The sequence below is a fragment of the Poecilia mexicana genome, unplaced genomic scaffold, assembly GCF_051168715.1.
Source record: "Poecilia mexicana isolate PSO_F unplaced genomic scaffold, ASM5116871v1 scaffold_8, whole genome shotgun sequence".
NCBI lineage: Eukaryota > Metazoa > Chordata > Actinopteri > Cyprinodontiformes > Poeciliidae > Poecilia > Poecilia mexicana.
The window spans coordinates 19,508,840-19,521,607 of record NW_028263377.1 but is presented as its reverse complement, the minus strand read 5'-3'; the positions used below and the strand labels follow the sequence as shown (position 1 = coordinate 19,521,607).

The 12,768-nt window shown below is 40.7% G+C and overlaps 2 protein-coding genes across 3 annotated transcripts in view; one reads left to right on the top strand and one right to left on the bottom strand.

The window, feature by feature from the left end:
- The first annotated feature begins 3,101 nt into the window (after positions 1 to 3,101).
- On the top strand, positions 3,102 to 4,389 carry aanat2 (aralkylamine N-acetyltransferase 2). Its single transcript, XM_015013671.2, has 4 exons — positions 3,102 to 3,289; positions 3,414 to 3,599; positions 3,835 to 3,989; positions 4,084 to 4,389. Exons 1-4 carry the CDS (start codon positions 3,142 to 3,144, stop codon positions 4,387 to 4,389), a joined length of 795 nt encoding a protein of 264 aa, XP_014869157.1. The 5' UTR covers positions 3,102 to 3,141.
- A 329-nt stretch (positions 4,390 to 4,718) lies between these two features.
- rhbdf1a (rhomboid 5 homolog 1a (Drosophila)) overlaps positions 4,719 to 12,768 on the bottom strand; it is a 29,406-nt gene continuing 21,356 nt past the window's right edge. For both annotated transcript variants that reach the window (XM_088007645.1, XM_088007644.1), the window contains 15 exons: positions 12,072 to 12,285; positions 10,553 to 10,759; positions 10,312 to 10,434; positions 10,028 to 10,191; positions 9,077 to 9,328; positions 8,864 to 8,975; positions 8,699 to 8,773; positions 8,421 to 8,582; positions 8,225 to 8,337; positions 8,060 to 8,123; positions 7,453 to 7,547; positions 7,302 to 7,377; positions 7,124 to 7,224; positions 5,825 to 5,978; positions 4,719 to 5,750 (listed from right to left, as the gene is read on the bottom strand). In XM_088007645.1, coding sequence (XP_087863771.1) covers positions 5,331 to 5,750; positions 5,825 to 5,978; positions 7,124 to 7,224; positions 7,302 to 7,377; positions 7,453 to 7,547; positions 8,060 to 8,123; positions 8,225 to 8,337; positions 8,421 to 8,582; positions 8,699 to 8,773; positions 8,864 to 8,975; positions 9,077 to 9,328; positions 10,028 to 10,191; positions 10,312 to 10,434; positions 10,553 to 10,759; positions 12,072 to 12,285 — 2,332 coding nt within the window. In that variant the 3' untranslated portion in view covers positions 4,719 to 5,330. The remainder of the gene's footprint in view (positions 5,751 to 5,824; positions 5,979 to 7,123; positions 7,225 to 7,301; positions 7,378 to 7,452; positions 7,548 to 8,059; positions 8,124 to 8,224; positions 8,338 to 8,420; positions 8,583 to 8,698; positions 8,774 to 8,863; positions 8,976 to 9,076; positions 9,329 to 10,027; positions 10,192 to 10,311; positions 10,435 to 10,552; positions 10,760 to 12,071; positions 12,286 to 12,768) is intronic.

Sequence of the window (12,768 nt, the reverse complement as noted above, 5' to 3'; positions counted from 1 at the left end):
TGCAATTAAATTGCCTTTATGTGAATTATGGACTGCTATAAAGGTTCTTTGCTATTGTCAAAGAAGCTGTGTAAAAAAAATTACATTTTTAATCGACCTGACCCAGAAATTTGTCATCACCATCTGACAAAAATACATATAAAATGATTTTTAAAATACCCTACTAGTGATATTTTTACTCATTTTACAGACAAATGCTTCTCAAGAAATAAAAGAAATATTTAAAACCAAAAAGAAGTCAATTTGACGGAGTTGACAGAATGGAAAGTGGTGACAAACTAGTGAGTAAAATGAAAAACTTGATACATGTGAAGTAATGCAATTTATGTAAAATACATTAAAATGAATTAATTGCACATTTAAGTGAGATTTGACAACAATTTCACTGAAAGAGTCATAAAAACTGATGGAGTTGACATCTGACGGAGTTGACAAAAAGCCAAACTACCTCAATTTATATGATGTTATTCTGAAGGAGGTCAGGTCCATGAAATCTTTACAGTTTACCAAAATTAAGCTTTTATTTCACAAAATTTCATCAAAGTTTTGAAAATTGTCAGATATAGTGTTGACACATCATGGTTGTGACAAGCAACTTAGGAATAAAACAGAAGAAAAAAACTAAAGAATAACATTATGCTAACCAGAGCTAACTAGCCCTCTTAGCAAAGGAAGAGAAAGGAAGTGATCATGGGGTCCTCAGAAGTTCTGGTGCCCCCCAATAATGCCTGATTTTTTTTTTTTTTTACATTTTTATATTTATTTTTATATTTTTATAAAAATAACACCGTCATGTCTGACGGTGTTGACAAAAACTAGAGACAAATTTCAATGGAGTTGGAAAATATATAAAAATGATTTTTAATTCAATTTATCGATACTTTTATAATTATTTATATGACTACTTATACTTAATTGTCATAATATATAATTTTAGTATTTCTTTAATTGTTTATGCTCCGGGACAAGGGATTTTACAGGCATGATCCACCGACTACAATGTTTAAAATAAAAAAATATTCAGGAAACACAAGAAAAATATACATTGTTGTGCTCACATGACCCAGGTTAATTTAGTCAGATATTTGAAAAAATTATATTTTGTGTATATTCTATTCAAATTTTGTGCTTTATCCATATGACCTGTTTTGTCCCTATTCTCAAGAATCACTGGCTTTAATAAGCTATGAAAAAGGTTTTTTGATCAATTCTATGAAGTGAGATTTTATGAATGATAAAATCATTTGATAAAATACAAAGTCTAAGATTAATCAGTCATGATGTGTTTATAGTGCTGAAATCCAAAGAAGCTTTTTTTTATTTTTTTCACCTTCACAAAAGATTCAAACCCTAAAAAAAAACAAGTTAAAAGGCTATAGCTTAGTTTCCGCATGACAAAAGAGCAGAGGTTTTCCTGAAACATCATCATTATTGTTTTGAACTTAGAGTGAGTTCAGGAGCTGCTTTACCATTTTAGGTTGTCAGTCATATGCATGGGTCTGAGGTCCACCTCAGGCTGGTAAAAACAAGTGCCTTCCCATTTAATTAGTCCTTGGTAAATCTCTTCAAAGCATGAAATCAATCCAACAGCAATCCACACAAATCTCCCTCCTCTTTGTGTTCCAGCAAATTAGCCCACATGCCCTTAATCTCTAGAAACGTGTGCATCAAAACGTTCAGCAGCGCCACGTTTCCCTCATGCCCACTCTGAAATACACAACTGATATAACATATTCTGCTTGTGTTCAAATAATTATAGTCCAACATCACCTGATTCATCACTGTTTTTGGCAGAAATAATATAATTAATTCAAATGGATGAAGTAAATAAATAGAAAACCTTCAGACCCTGTGTTAATGATGTACATAATGTACTCAAAACAAGCAGTGTGGAATCTAATCAGTGATCTCACCAGTTCTGTAAGAAAACAGACGTTAAATAAGCATCAGTATTTTTGAGGTGAAGGTGAGAAATGTTCATGCTAGTTATAATGATTTTTTTTTTCTCAGAAAAATGTGAAAAAATAAATGTTACAGGTCAGAAATTAGCATTCTTAGAACAACAAGCTGACTGGACAGCAAAAACATATAAAGAAATGCAGAAAGTCAGTCCATTTGAAATCAGTTCAAATGTGACTTCAAATGGAAACTGTTCAGTGAGATCAGAGAACAACCAAAATGGTAAAAACACAAGTCAATGATCAGCTCCAACAAAGGCCCAGTTACCTGGAAACACCGACACAGTCACGCAGCAAATTTGGCAGAGTTAAAAGGCACCAAGCTTTCAGCAGACAGACGCAACAAAGTCCCACTGCTGAAAAAAGTATGTGCTGAGGAGGTTACAATGTTCCAAAGAACATTTCCTAAATGGAAGTGGTGCAACACTTTAGGGACTGATGAAAGTAAAATTGATCTTTCTGTGTCAAGTAAGTTGGGCCCCAAACACCTGATTCAAGCCACAATACGCCTCAGAATACTTCAGAAAATCATGTCCTCTTACAAAAAGGAAATAGGTGTTTTACCAAAAAGAAAAAAAAAAAAGACCACAAACCCTCCAAAAAGCGAGCAACATCTTGGTTCAACAACAAGATTAGCGTTGTGGTGCGACCAGCCCAATGCCTGGACCTTAATCCCAAAGAGAAGCGAGTGTTGACACAAAAAAGCCTGTTTCAACACAAACGTCCTGGGCTGAAACACCTGTTCATAGCTGCCACAAGTTGGACGACTTCTGCAACATTTTTCAGTTTATGCATCTAAATTTAAGAAAATAAAGATGCTCCTGTTTTCCTGTGCTTAAAAAAAAATAAATAAATAAAAAAAATCGATAAACATTTTGTTGTATCTCTCCGCTGTTCAGTGGCATGTTAAGAGGGAAAAAGAAGCAATTTTGAGATTTTCAAGATTTAGTCACTGCTTATCAGTACCGCATATTCAAAATGTCACCATACTGTTCATTTAATCTAATAATCCCAAACATGGTTTCCTAGTTGTGAATGTTTAAAAATCATTACAATAAATTCTAGAAACACTCGAGATAAGGCAGTTCCTTTTTAAACACATGTAGAAGGCAAACAGTTTATTGCTTTAACTATTCCAGTATCTAGTTTTAGCTTTTTAATCCAGATCCAAGGTATCAAGCTTATGTCTGATTTAGAATCCAGGGATTTATTAGAGACTGGAGGCACGTGCGGAGGCAGCTCCCCTTCTTTGAGACGACCACTTTGCATTATCAGATCAGACACAAAGAAGAAGAGGGAGAGGAGGAGCGGACAGCAGAGGAGGCACAAAGGTCAGCGTCTTGCTCGGAGAGGTTAGGCAGATTACAGACGCAGGTGTGGGACAGACAAGAGATCAGACATTTGGCCATCATTTTAACTATATTAGTAAATTAATGATAGTGCATCATTGTGAAGCTGCTCTTCACGAGGGTAACATGACAAAGCAGGTGAGCGGTTCGCCTTTCCTGAAGCCCTTCTTCCTGAAGACGCCCGTCAGAGTGGTCACCTCTCGGCAGCAGAGACGACACACGCTCCCCGCCAGCGAGTTCAGAAACCTCACCCCACAGGATGCAATCAGCGTGTTCGAAATAGAAAGAGAAGGTAAGATGCTTTTGATGTTCATGAACGGAATTTTTGCAACCATCGCCAAAAAAAAGGTACATTTTTAAGATTATGTATTTGTAAAACATGCTGGAGTTTTCTAATTTCAACACTATGGGGGAAAAAAAACTATATGTGTGTCAGCTGATTAAACATGAGGGAACATCATATTTTCTTTCCTTTCATCTTAATCGCCTCCTTGATGATGATAATCAGTGTCTGAAATGCTTCGCAGCATTCGTGTCCGTCTCTGGCGAGTGCCCACTCACGCTGAATGAGGTGCTTAATTTTCTGGGTCAGTGCCCCGAGCTGTCTCTGGGTTGGTTTGAGGAGGGGCAGTTGGTAGCCTTCATCATTGGCTCCGGCTGGCACAAGGAAAGGCTTTCACAGGTATTAGAAAAAAACAACAAAAAAATATTTCTATAAGAAAGATATTTATTTTTTGCAACTCATCGCTGATGGAAATCTAATCTTTCTAATCCAGGAGGCCATGACCCAACACGTTCCAGACACGCCTACTGTGCACATCCACGTGCTGTCGGTGCACCGCCACTGTCGACAGCAAGGCAAGGGATCCATCCTGCTGTGGCGCTACCTGCAGTACCTGCGGTGCATGCCGGGCCTCCGCAGAGCGCTGCTCATCTGCGAGGACTTCCTGGTGCCCTTCTACCTAAAGGCCGGCTTCAAGGAGAAAGGGCCCTCGGAAATCTCCGTATCCAACATGCAGTTCCAGGAGATGGAGTACATGCTGAACGGGCAGGTGTACGCACGACGGAACAGCGGCTGCTAGTCGGCTGCGTTCGCTGGACTCAATGTAACAAACCCTGTTGCACTGGTGGACTGGACTCCACACCTAACCCAACGAGAAAGGGGAGAGAGGTTTGCGTGGACAGAGTGGACTGACAGCGGATTCAGACAGCAAATTGTTGCTTTTTACCGACAGACATAACATCATATTCTTCGTCATCAGTGGCACATCAGCTTTTATCTCAATTAATCACACTGTAGTTCGTGGCGAGTGAGGAGGCCTAAAAAAACCTGATTAAATTACAACACAATCTTTAGAAACGTCGTGTTTCATTGTTTGATTTTAATAAACTACACAACATCCAGCAGGCGTTAAGAAAAAGTAGCACACATTTTTTATTAATTAAGAGTCGTTTTTTGTTTTTTTTTTCTTTTTACCGTTTCAGTTACATGAGGATAGATGGGCGGCTAAAACGCCGCCGTGTTCAAAACAATAATCACTTCTCGAGAAGCAATAAACAAAAGGAAACATTCGAGTGCTCAGCATAATGTAACAAAAATATGGCAGTAGTTGGTACATTTATCAACAAGGCACCAAAGGTATATATGTATATATATTTTGTCCCTGCTTCTGGTTCTGAGGTTGCCTGAATAATTGTTGCAAATGTTGAATATGATCCTTCAGCCTGTACCAGCGCCTTGGCTTCTCCAACTACTTGATCTCAAGTAAAGTGAAACCAGGCGCTTTGATGGGTTTTTGAAGTGCCTTAGCTTTGTTTCACTGGACAATAAAAGCACTGACAATGATTGTGAATGGGAACGTAAAGGAAATCCATATGATGAGGAGTATAGGTATTCATAATGACACAGTAAAAGAACACAACGATAATCTTTTAGTTCACAGAGAAAGAGGAAATGTTCCCCTCCCTCTCAGATCAGTCCACAACGATTGACCTGATGCCTTCATGCTTCGTTGCTCGCGCTTCAATGGAGGTGGGCGTTGAGGTCGTACTTCTCGCAGAATTTGTCCGTGAAGGGGATGCAGGTGATCAGTTCGCACCAGTCGCACTTGATGGGGTAGACGTAGAAGAGCACCACGAGGCCCGAAAACAGACCGACAAACACTAGCAGGAAGACGATGATCTGGCAGCGTTTGCGGTACAGGTCCATGCGGCCGAAGCTGATGTAGGGCAGGAAGGCGAAGGACAGGAAGAAGCCGGAGATGAAGCCACAGATGTGGGCGAAGTTGTCGATCCAGGGCAGCAGCCCGAAGGCAAAGAGGAAGAGCACCACGCACAGCAGCTTGATGAAGGCCCTCCACGGCTGGGCCAGGATCTGCCAGCTCTGGAAGAGCTCCACAAACAGGCAGGCCAGGATCCCAAACTGAGAGCCAGCGGGACCCACCTGAGACGAGGCGAGAGAAGAATTAGGAAACAAAACAAGGTGAACGCGTCTTGCAACCTAGAAGCTCTGCTTACCTCTGCTCTGTAGGGTAAGAAGATAGCCGAGGCCAGGTTCCCGGTTATCCCACTGAGGATGTAAATGATCGAGATGCGCAGCCAGCCAGCCAGCTTCTCCAGGTCCCTCAGGATGGTCATCTGGAAAGCCACCGACACCATGCAGTGGAGGATTCTGGGAGGACAGACGCGGACAAAAGAAAAGCGCGTGAGGGACGGAGATTCCGCAAAGCCGCAGGTGTTGAGAAGATAATCCTCCGGCGCTGGAAGAAGCACTGCTGCAGAAATCACTCTCCATCTCAGGGAAGCTTAATGAGTTCACGCAGCGAGGCCACTTTGTTAATTATCCAGGAGAGAAATAACAGACGACGCAAAGATGAAGCGCTTCTTAACTGTGGGGTGGCTGTAAGGGGGAGGTCTTTTGCTCTGCCTGACTGGCAGCTTTAGACTGCAGCTAGCATGATGACGCCAAAACAGAATACCACTGCGAGCGAGCAGTTGGATCAAAACACACATATTTTTGGCATATGGCAAACAGATGGAGTGTAAGATATAAACAGAGGAATCTCAACAACAGCTGTTTTAGTTCACAACAAGTTTCCTTCCCTTATGTTGTTCCCTGAAAGATTATTGATTTAGGGTATCAGTTCTTCTAGCGCAAGTATTCATATGGTTCGAACTTCTCCAAATGTCACATTCCAACCACAAACTTTAGTGACTTTTACTGGAAATTTTACCGTCGACTGGTTTTCTTTCCAGTTCACAGCCGAGCACTATGTGGTACTGGCCTGTCACCGAGTCGACAGCCGTTCTGTGAAGGCTGTCGTTCGTTAGACAATAGCGGTGAATAAACGTCATCATGAAGACTGAGGAAAACAGCTCAGGGGATCCGGTAACATGCCAGTCATCAGCCGTACATAAAAAAAAAAAAAAAAATGTGGCAGAGTGGCAAAAAGAAAGCTATCGTTTGGGTAAAAACAAGCAATAAGAAGATGTTCGGTTCAAATAGGATCGAACATCCAACTTTATACAAAGAGGAAATCTAGCAGGATGGCGACAGTGTTATGCTGTGGGAATGCTTTTTACTCAGCAGGGGACACGCGATACTTGATTAACCTAAATGCAGAAAAATCCTGGAAGAAAATCAGTTGGAGTTTTTGTTTCAATCTTTGATACCTACCTGGGATGATCAAACAGTAAGAAAAACGACATAAAAGCTTGAAATGCGCCTTTTTACACAGTCCAGTTCAATCCATTCCCAGGTAGTGTTTCACGCCAGGAAATTTTTTTGAAAAGATCGTGCCAACATGTGTGACTCACCCAGCATGCAGGAAAAGAGAAAGCCAGAGCCTATAAAACTGATCTGGAATCTCTGGGTTGAGGAAAGGCAACAATCCACAGACATCATCCATGCAATGCACCTGAAAAAAGGACAGCATGTTCAGCTGAATCCCCCCGGTGATTCAAAAAGAAACACGTGATGTGCACAGCTGCTTACTTGCGAGCAAAGAGTAGCCTCCTCATGGAAGTAGCCCTTCATGAAGTCACAATATTCCCTGGATGTTATTTCACACCTTGAAGCAAAACCGCAGCGGTCAGTAAGCTAAAAAGTTTCTCTGGTTTGTGTGATCGGCCCGAATGTTTCTCACCTCCCTTTGGTTCCGATGCAGCAGGGCCGGCCTGTGATGGTGCAGTCTATGTGAGGCAGGTTGGTATGGTTCCCTGTGTTGTACCTGGTACAAATCTAACAAAAACAGAACAGAACAACCACTGAGAAATTAGTTGGGTTATTCCAAACTGGCCGTCTAGTTGAAAATTTTTTTTATTGAAGCAAATTCGTGTAATAATTTCATTTTCTTTGGATTCAAATCTACGAGACTGCAGCACATTTCGTCAAAATATACTTATTACCTTAAGGGTAATAAGAGAAATTAAAAAAAAAGAAACAAACAAACAAACAAAAAACAAACAAACAAACAAAAAAAACTGTTTAATTGGATGGTGAGAAATAATGTCTCCAATTAATTTGGACAATTTAATCCTGAAAATAAATAAATAAATAAAATACTTGATTTTTTTTCTTTTCATCAGTAGCGTAGCTTCAACTGAATAAAGACAATATTAAAGATACAAATAACTACAAAATATTTAATTAATAATTTGCTTTTACTGTGAATTAAGTGCCACTTTAAAAAGTGAAGGTTCATTGTAATAAGGATCAAAATCACGTCGGGGTGGAGGCTTCAAATTACTCACAGGCCACTTCGTTATGTCATCGGGCCATTCATGTGGCGACACCGAGGCCGGCTCCAGACATATCCTGCAGTCAGAGAGAAATCGTACACAACAGATGTGTAAAATGCTTCATCTACCATCAGCTCACGCTGTCGCTATGAAACAAAGGCTCGTCGTGTTTCCTACCTGGGATCCTGATGACACACCGAGCCATGCTGCCTGTCTTTACCCTTGAACTGTGGGGTGCTGTTTAAAATAGCGGGATCATTCGGCCACTTCACCCACACAGCTAGAGTACTCTGCACAGAGGCAAACACAGAGGATCAGAACCATTCACCGCGCTTCTTAGCAGATGGATAGGTTTAATGTTTTTTAAACGGACCGAGCATTCCTCCTCCGAAGTCTGAACGCAGCCGGAGCGATCGTTCCGAACGCAGCACGCAGAGTTGCGTTCAACAGCTTTCTTTTCCCTGATAAGATTGTGTACCTGCTCATCTTGTCGCATGCATGGAGAATATTTGGCCCCTAAATGGATCAGGGATTCCTAAACGTGGATCACACGAAGATGAAAAAAAAAACAAAACATAAAACATCCAACACCTGCATGCAGAAACGTGTCAGTTTAACAAAAACATTAGGAAGGAGGAAGGGTTAGCTTACAGAACCAGGCCCGATCCAGAAGTTCTCCTGCTGTACAAACTTGACATTTTCATAGACACCTTTGTTTCTTAAAACCTAAATCAAAATTAAACAGAACAGGGATCAGTATTGGGGTGAAACTGTGCGAGTAAAAAAATGTTTATTGAGGTGATGAGTAGGACTCACAGAATCAACAGTTTCATGCTGAGAGAAGCCCACTGGTGCAATACCATATATACATACAGCCAATATAGTGATGAGTAAATGAACAAAGGTGATCCAGTATGTGAAAAAAGGCCTGAAAGAGACACAGAGCGTGTGTTAAGAAAGGCTGGAGTTTATCCGATACCGTCACCCACTGAGGGAAGCAGCAGAGAAGCGGGACGGAGGCTCTGCCACCTGTGGTCATCCATATCCTCGATCTGCCTCTTCACGTAGCTGTCGATGCGTTTGCGGTAGGTGCGGTTCGTCAGCTTTCCCACCATGCCCAGCCCGTACGGCCTCTTTTCGCGAGCAAAAAGCTTCTTGACCGGCACGACGATGCGCTGTCCACGCCGCTGTCCGTGAACGCTCACCACCTCCTGACGCAAGGGCACCTTTGGTGGTCCTGGGGTTCCTTCTTTGGCTTTGCGCCATCCTCTTTCCAGAGGCCTGGAGGGGAAGATGGGGAGGAAACGAGATTATTAAAAAAAAAGAAAGTGGCATGGGATTAGGGATTAATACAATTAAAGCCTTTATCTGCTTCTTATTCATTAGCATTTAATTATTATAATAACCTATTGAACTACCTTATTAAAACACAATCTATATACAGTTTAAAATAGCAGTTTGTCTAAAAAAAAAAAGGAATGAAGTTGAAAATCTGTATAACATTTTTTACATCCATATAGTTGGAAGCACATCCTGTTATAAAGACAAGCTGTGAATAAATATTTATCTAACGTGTTATTACTCTTCAGAAAGTAATAAGCAATATTAGGCATTATTCAACATCAGTCAGCTCTTCAATATTTTCACTTCTCCAGGTTTTAATCAAAGTTCTTATGAACAGTGTTTACAGTGACCCGTTTTGTTCGGATTTCCACAGTGATGCATTTTAATCAGAACTGCTATTATTTTGAAGGTTTCAATTACTCAAATTCAGCAGCGTGCGTGTCAGCATACAGTAAGTGATGTCTTCCAGCTGTTATTCTGAACACAGCTGTATTTCGTGTTATATATATTTTTGTTAGATTTGCGGTTCCAGCTTAGTTCTTACTGAAAAACCGCTTTAGAGCCAGATCGTTTTTTTTTTTATTTTATAAAAAATTAATCGCTAAAGCCGACTATGCTGACGACATATTCACTCACAGCATGAGGTGACTTCTCTCAAGCTCAGTCTTATCCAAGGCACTGCCTGTCAGCTCCATTTCATCCTTCTTGGTGCCGGGCTCTGCCTCTTTGATGGCCATCTCAGACGGAGACTCAAAGACCTCGTCTGCATATGTGGACAACTCTTCGTGCATCAGGATGTCCTAAAAACAAACGAGGAGGTGAAAAGCGGCATAGAATTTAAGAAGAGATGACTTTTTTTTTCTTTAAAGAATTAGATCAACATTCAGCATTGGATAGAAATGAATTCAAATTGTGCTCACTCTAGCAAAGAAGGAGGTGTCCAGTTCATCGGGAAAGTCGACCACGTCTTCCTCCATGAAACTGGCGGGAGTGAAGCTTCGCCTCTGCGCCCGTTTTAGAGTGCTCTCTCTTAACGAGCGCCCCTAAAAAGATGAAGACACAAAGTTCAACATGCACATTTGTAGCCGTAACAAAATCAGTGCAATACAAGAAAAGTCGAATTAGTGGTTGGATTTCATCCTGCTCCGTTTGCTCTTTCACCTTGACCAGTGCAGCTGCAGCCCTGAAGCTCATCTTGGCCACCGATTCCCTCTTGCGCCTTCGAGGTAGCCGGTTGAGACCTGAGCGGGAGCTGGTGAAGGAGCAAAGTGACGTGGCTCCGGGCGTGATCGGGGTCGGAGGCACGCTGTAGCCGTCAACCTCCTCCACCATTCGAAAGGCTCTTCCACGTGCCAATGGGTCCACGATCTGCAAAACCAACCAAAGTTTTTGGTTATGGAACATATAAAAATATGGAGTCTGCTCAGTCACATGTTTTTTTTTTTTTGTAGAAAAATAACAGTAAAAAAACAGGTATGATTCAAAACATTACATCAGGTAAAGAAAAACATGGGTTCTTTTTCCAGATGAGACAGAGGAAAAAAAAGAAAAGAAAAAAGAACTGGAGTCAAACAAATACGGAAAATAAAATGTGCAGGAATGACCAAAAAACACAAACTATTTAATTGCTTTTCAAGATGTATTCTCTGAAGAATGCAGCTTGAATTCTTTGAGGACTTTATCAATAATAAAAAAAGCAACATATTCTTCAGCCTGGTTCCATCATTTTTCATATCAGTTAACAGATCAGCATGTAATTTCTTTTCCTGCATTGTTTTTTACCACCATAATTTTTTAAACTGGGCTGAGACATGGACGGCTTGCTGGTCAGGTTAGAAAAAGGACACAGTCATCACGAAACATGTTCACCTGCTTCGTGATGAAGCAGGTGAACATGTTCACCTGCTTCATCACGAAGCAGGTGTTGCTGTTTGTGTTTTATTAACACAAACAGCAAATCAGTCAATCACATGGTAGCAAATCACTGCTTCTTAGGACTCCAGATGTGGTAAAGGTGATTTCAATGCATGATTAGGATTTATTATTTAATCAGTGAGTCAGGAACGTGTTCTTATCCACATTTTTGTTTTAAATTGTAGCATTATTTCAAACGGCAGCTCTCTTGTTGGGTCCATATTTTATGTAAAATAGCTTGGAAGGTTCTGCAAGTAATAATTCAGACTCATTTAAATGAGCAGACTTGTGCATGTACTAGTATTAAAAAATGCTAATGATTGAGTGATTCCAGAATGTTCTTCTCTAAAATAGATGATCATATATTTTTTTATTGAGATATGTTTTATAAAGCCTTTGTAAAACAAAGTTTTACAAAGATATGTTGTTCATGTGAATAAATTAGTTTTGAGCCATTTTGCCTCTCTTAGCTGGTTGAAAATCATCTAATTATCATTCAATAAGTTGCAGCTGTCAAATAGAAAAAAAACACAAACTAACAAAAACCTTCCAAGTTATAAATTGTAGAAAAGGTAAGAATTGAAAATGAGAATTTTCTGTTGCAATGTGTTGTACATGTGAGCAATTTTGACAGGTTAAAAACAAACAGAAAATTGTCATGCTAAAATACAGAATTGGTAAAGCTGTCCTTCACCTTTCATTTAATTAATGAAGCAGCTTTAAGAAAAAGACAAAAAAAATAAAAATAAAATGAAATTTTATTCACCTTTTGCATTCCATGCTGCGAGGACGGCACGTAGAGGGGAGGTGGGGTCTCAGTGCTGGTCAAGGAGATGTTGTCCTGGCTCGGCAGGTCCATCTCCCGGATCACCTGCGGTTTTAGCTTCCCATAACGGAGGCTGCAGTGCCGAAGACTTTTCCTCTGCCATTTCTGTGTGGCGTCGCCGTCTTTACTAACTCCAAACCAGTCTGCTGTTCCCCTAACACCAGAAAGCAGAAGCTTTTCAACCGAGATCTTCAAACTCACATGCCAGAGACATTCAGAGCAAATCGCTAATGGTCCTTGTAGGAGCCTCGCACATGTGGAAGTGGGTCAGGAGGAACATGCAACACCACCCTAGGAAAATAACACTTCCCAGAGTGTAGAAAAGGTGTACTGGATAGTACAAGTAGTGGGCAGAGTAGACGGAACAAGTCTAGACATGTTGCTTGTACAGCTACACACACACACACTCTCTCACGCCCACGCATATGGATAACAAAAAAAAAAAGTGATTAAATACAGACACTCCTATGATTAACTGCCACCAATCCAATTAGCTATTACTAACTAATATCAGAGTGCATTTTTCCATTATGGACATTCACACATTAAAAGTAGACATGCACATTCATTCTGTTGTTGCAGAGGCCTAATAAGCACCAGAACAAAGAAAGTTGCTGCTCCCCCGAGGCCAGGAAGT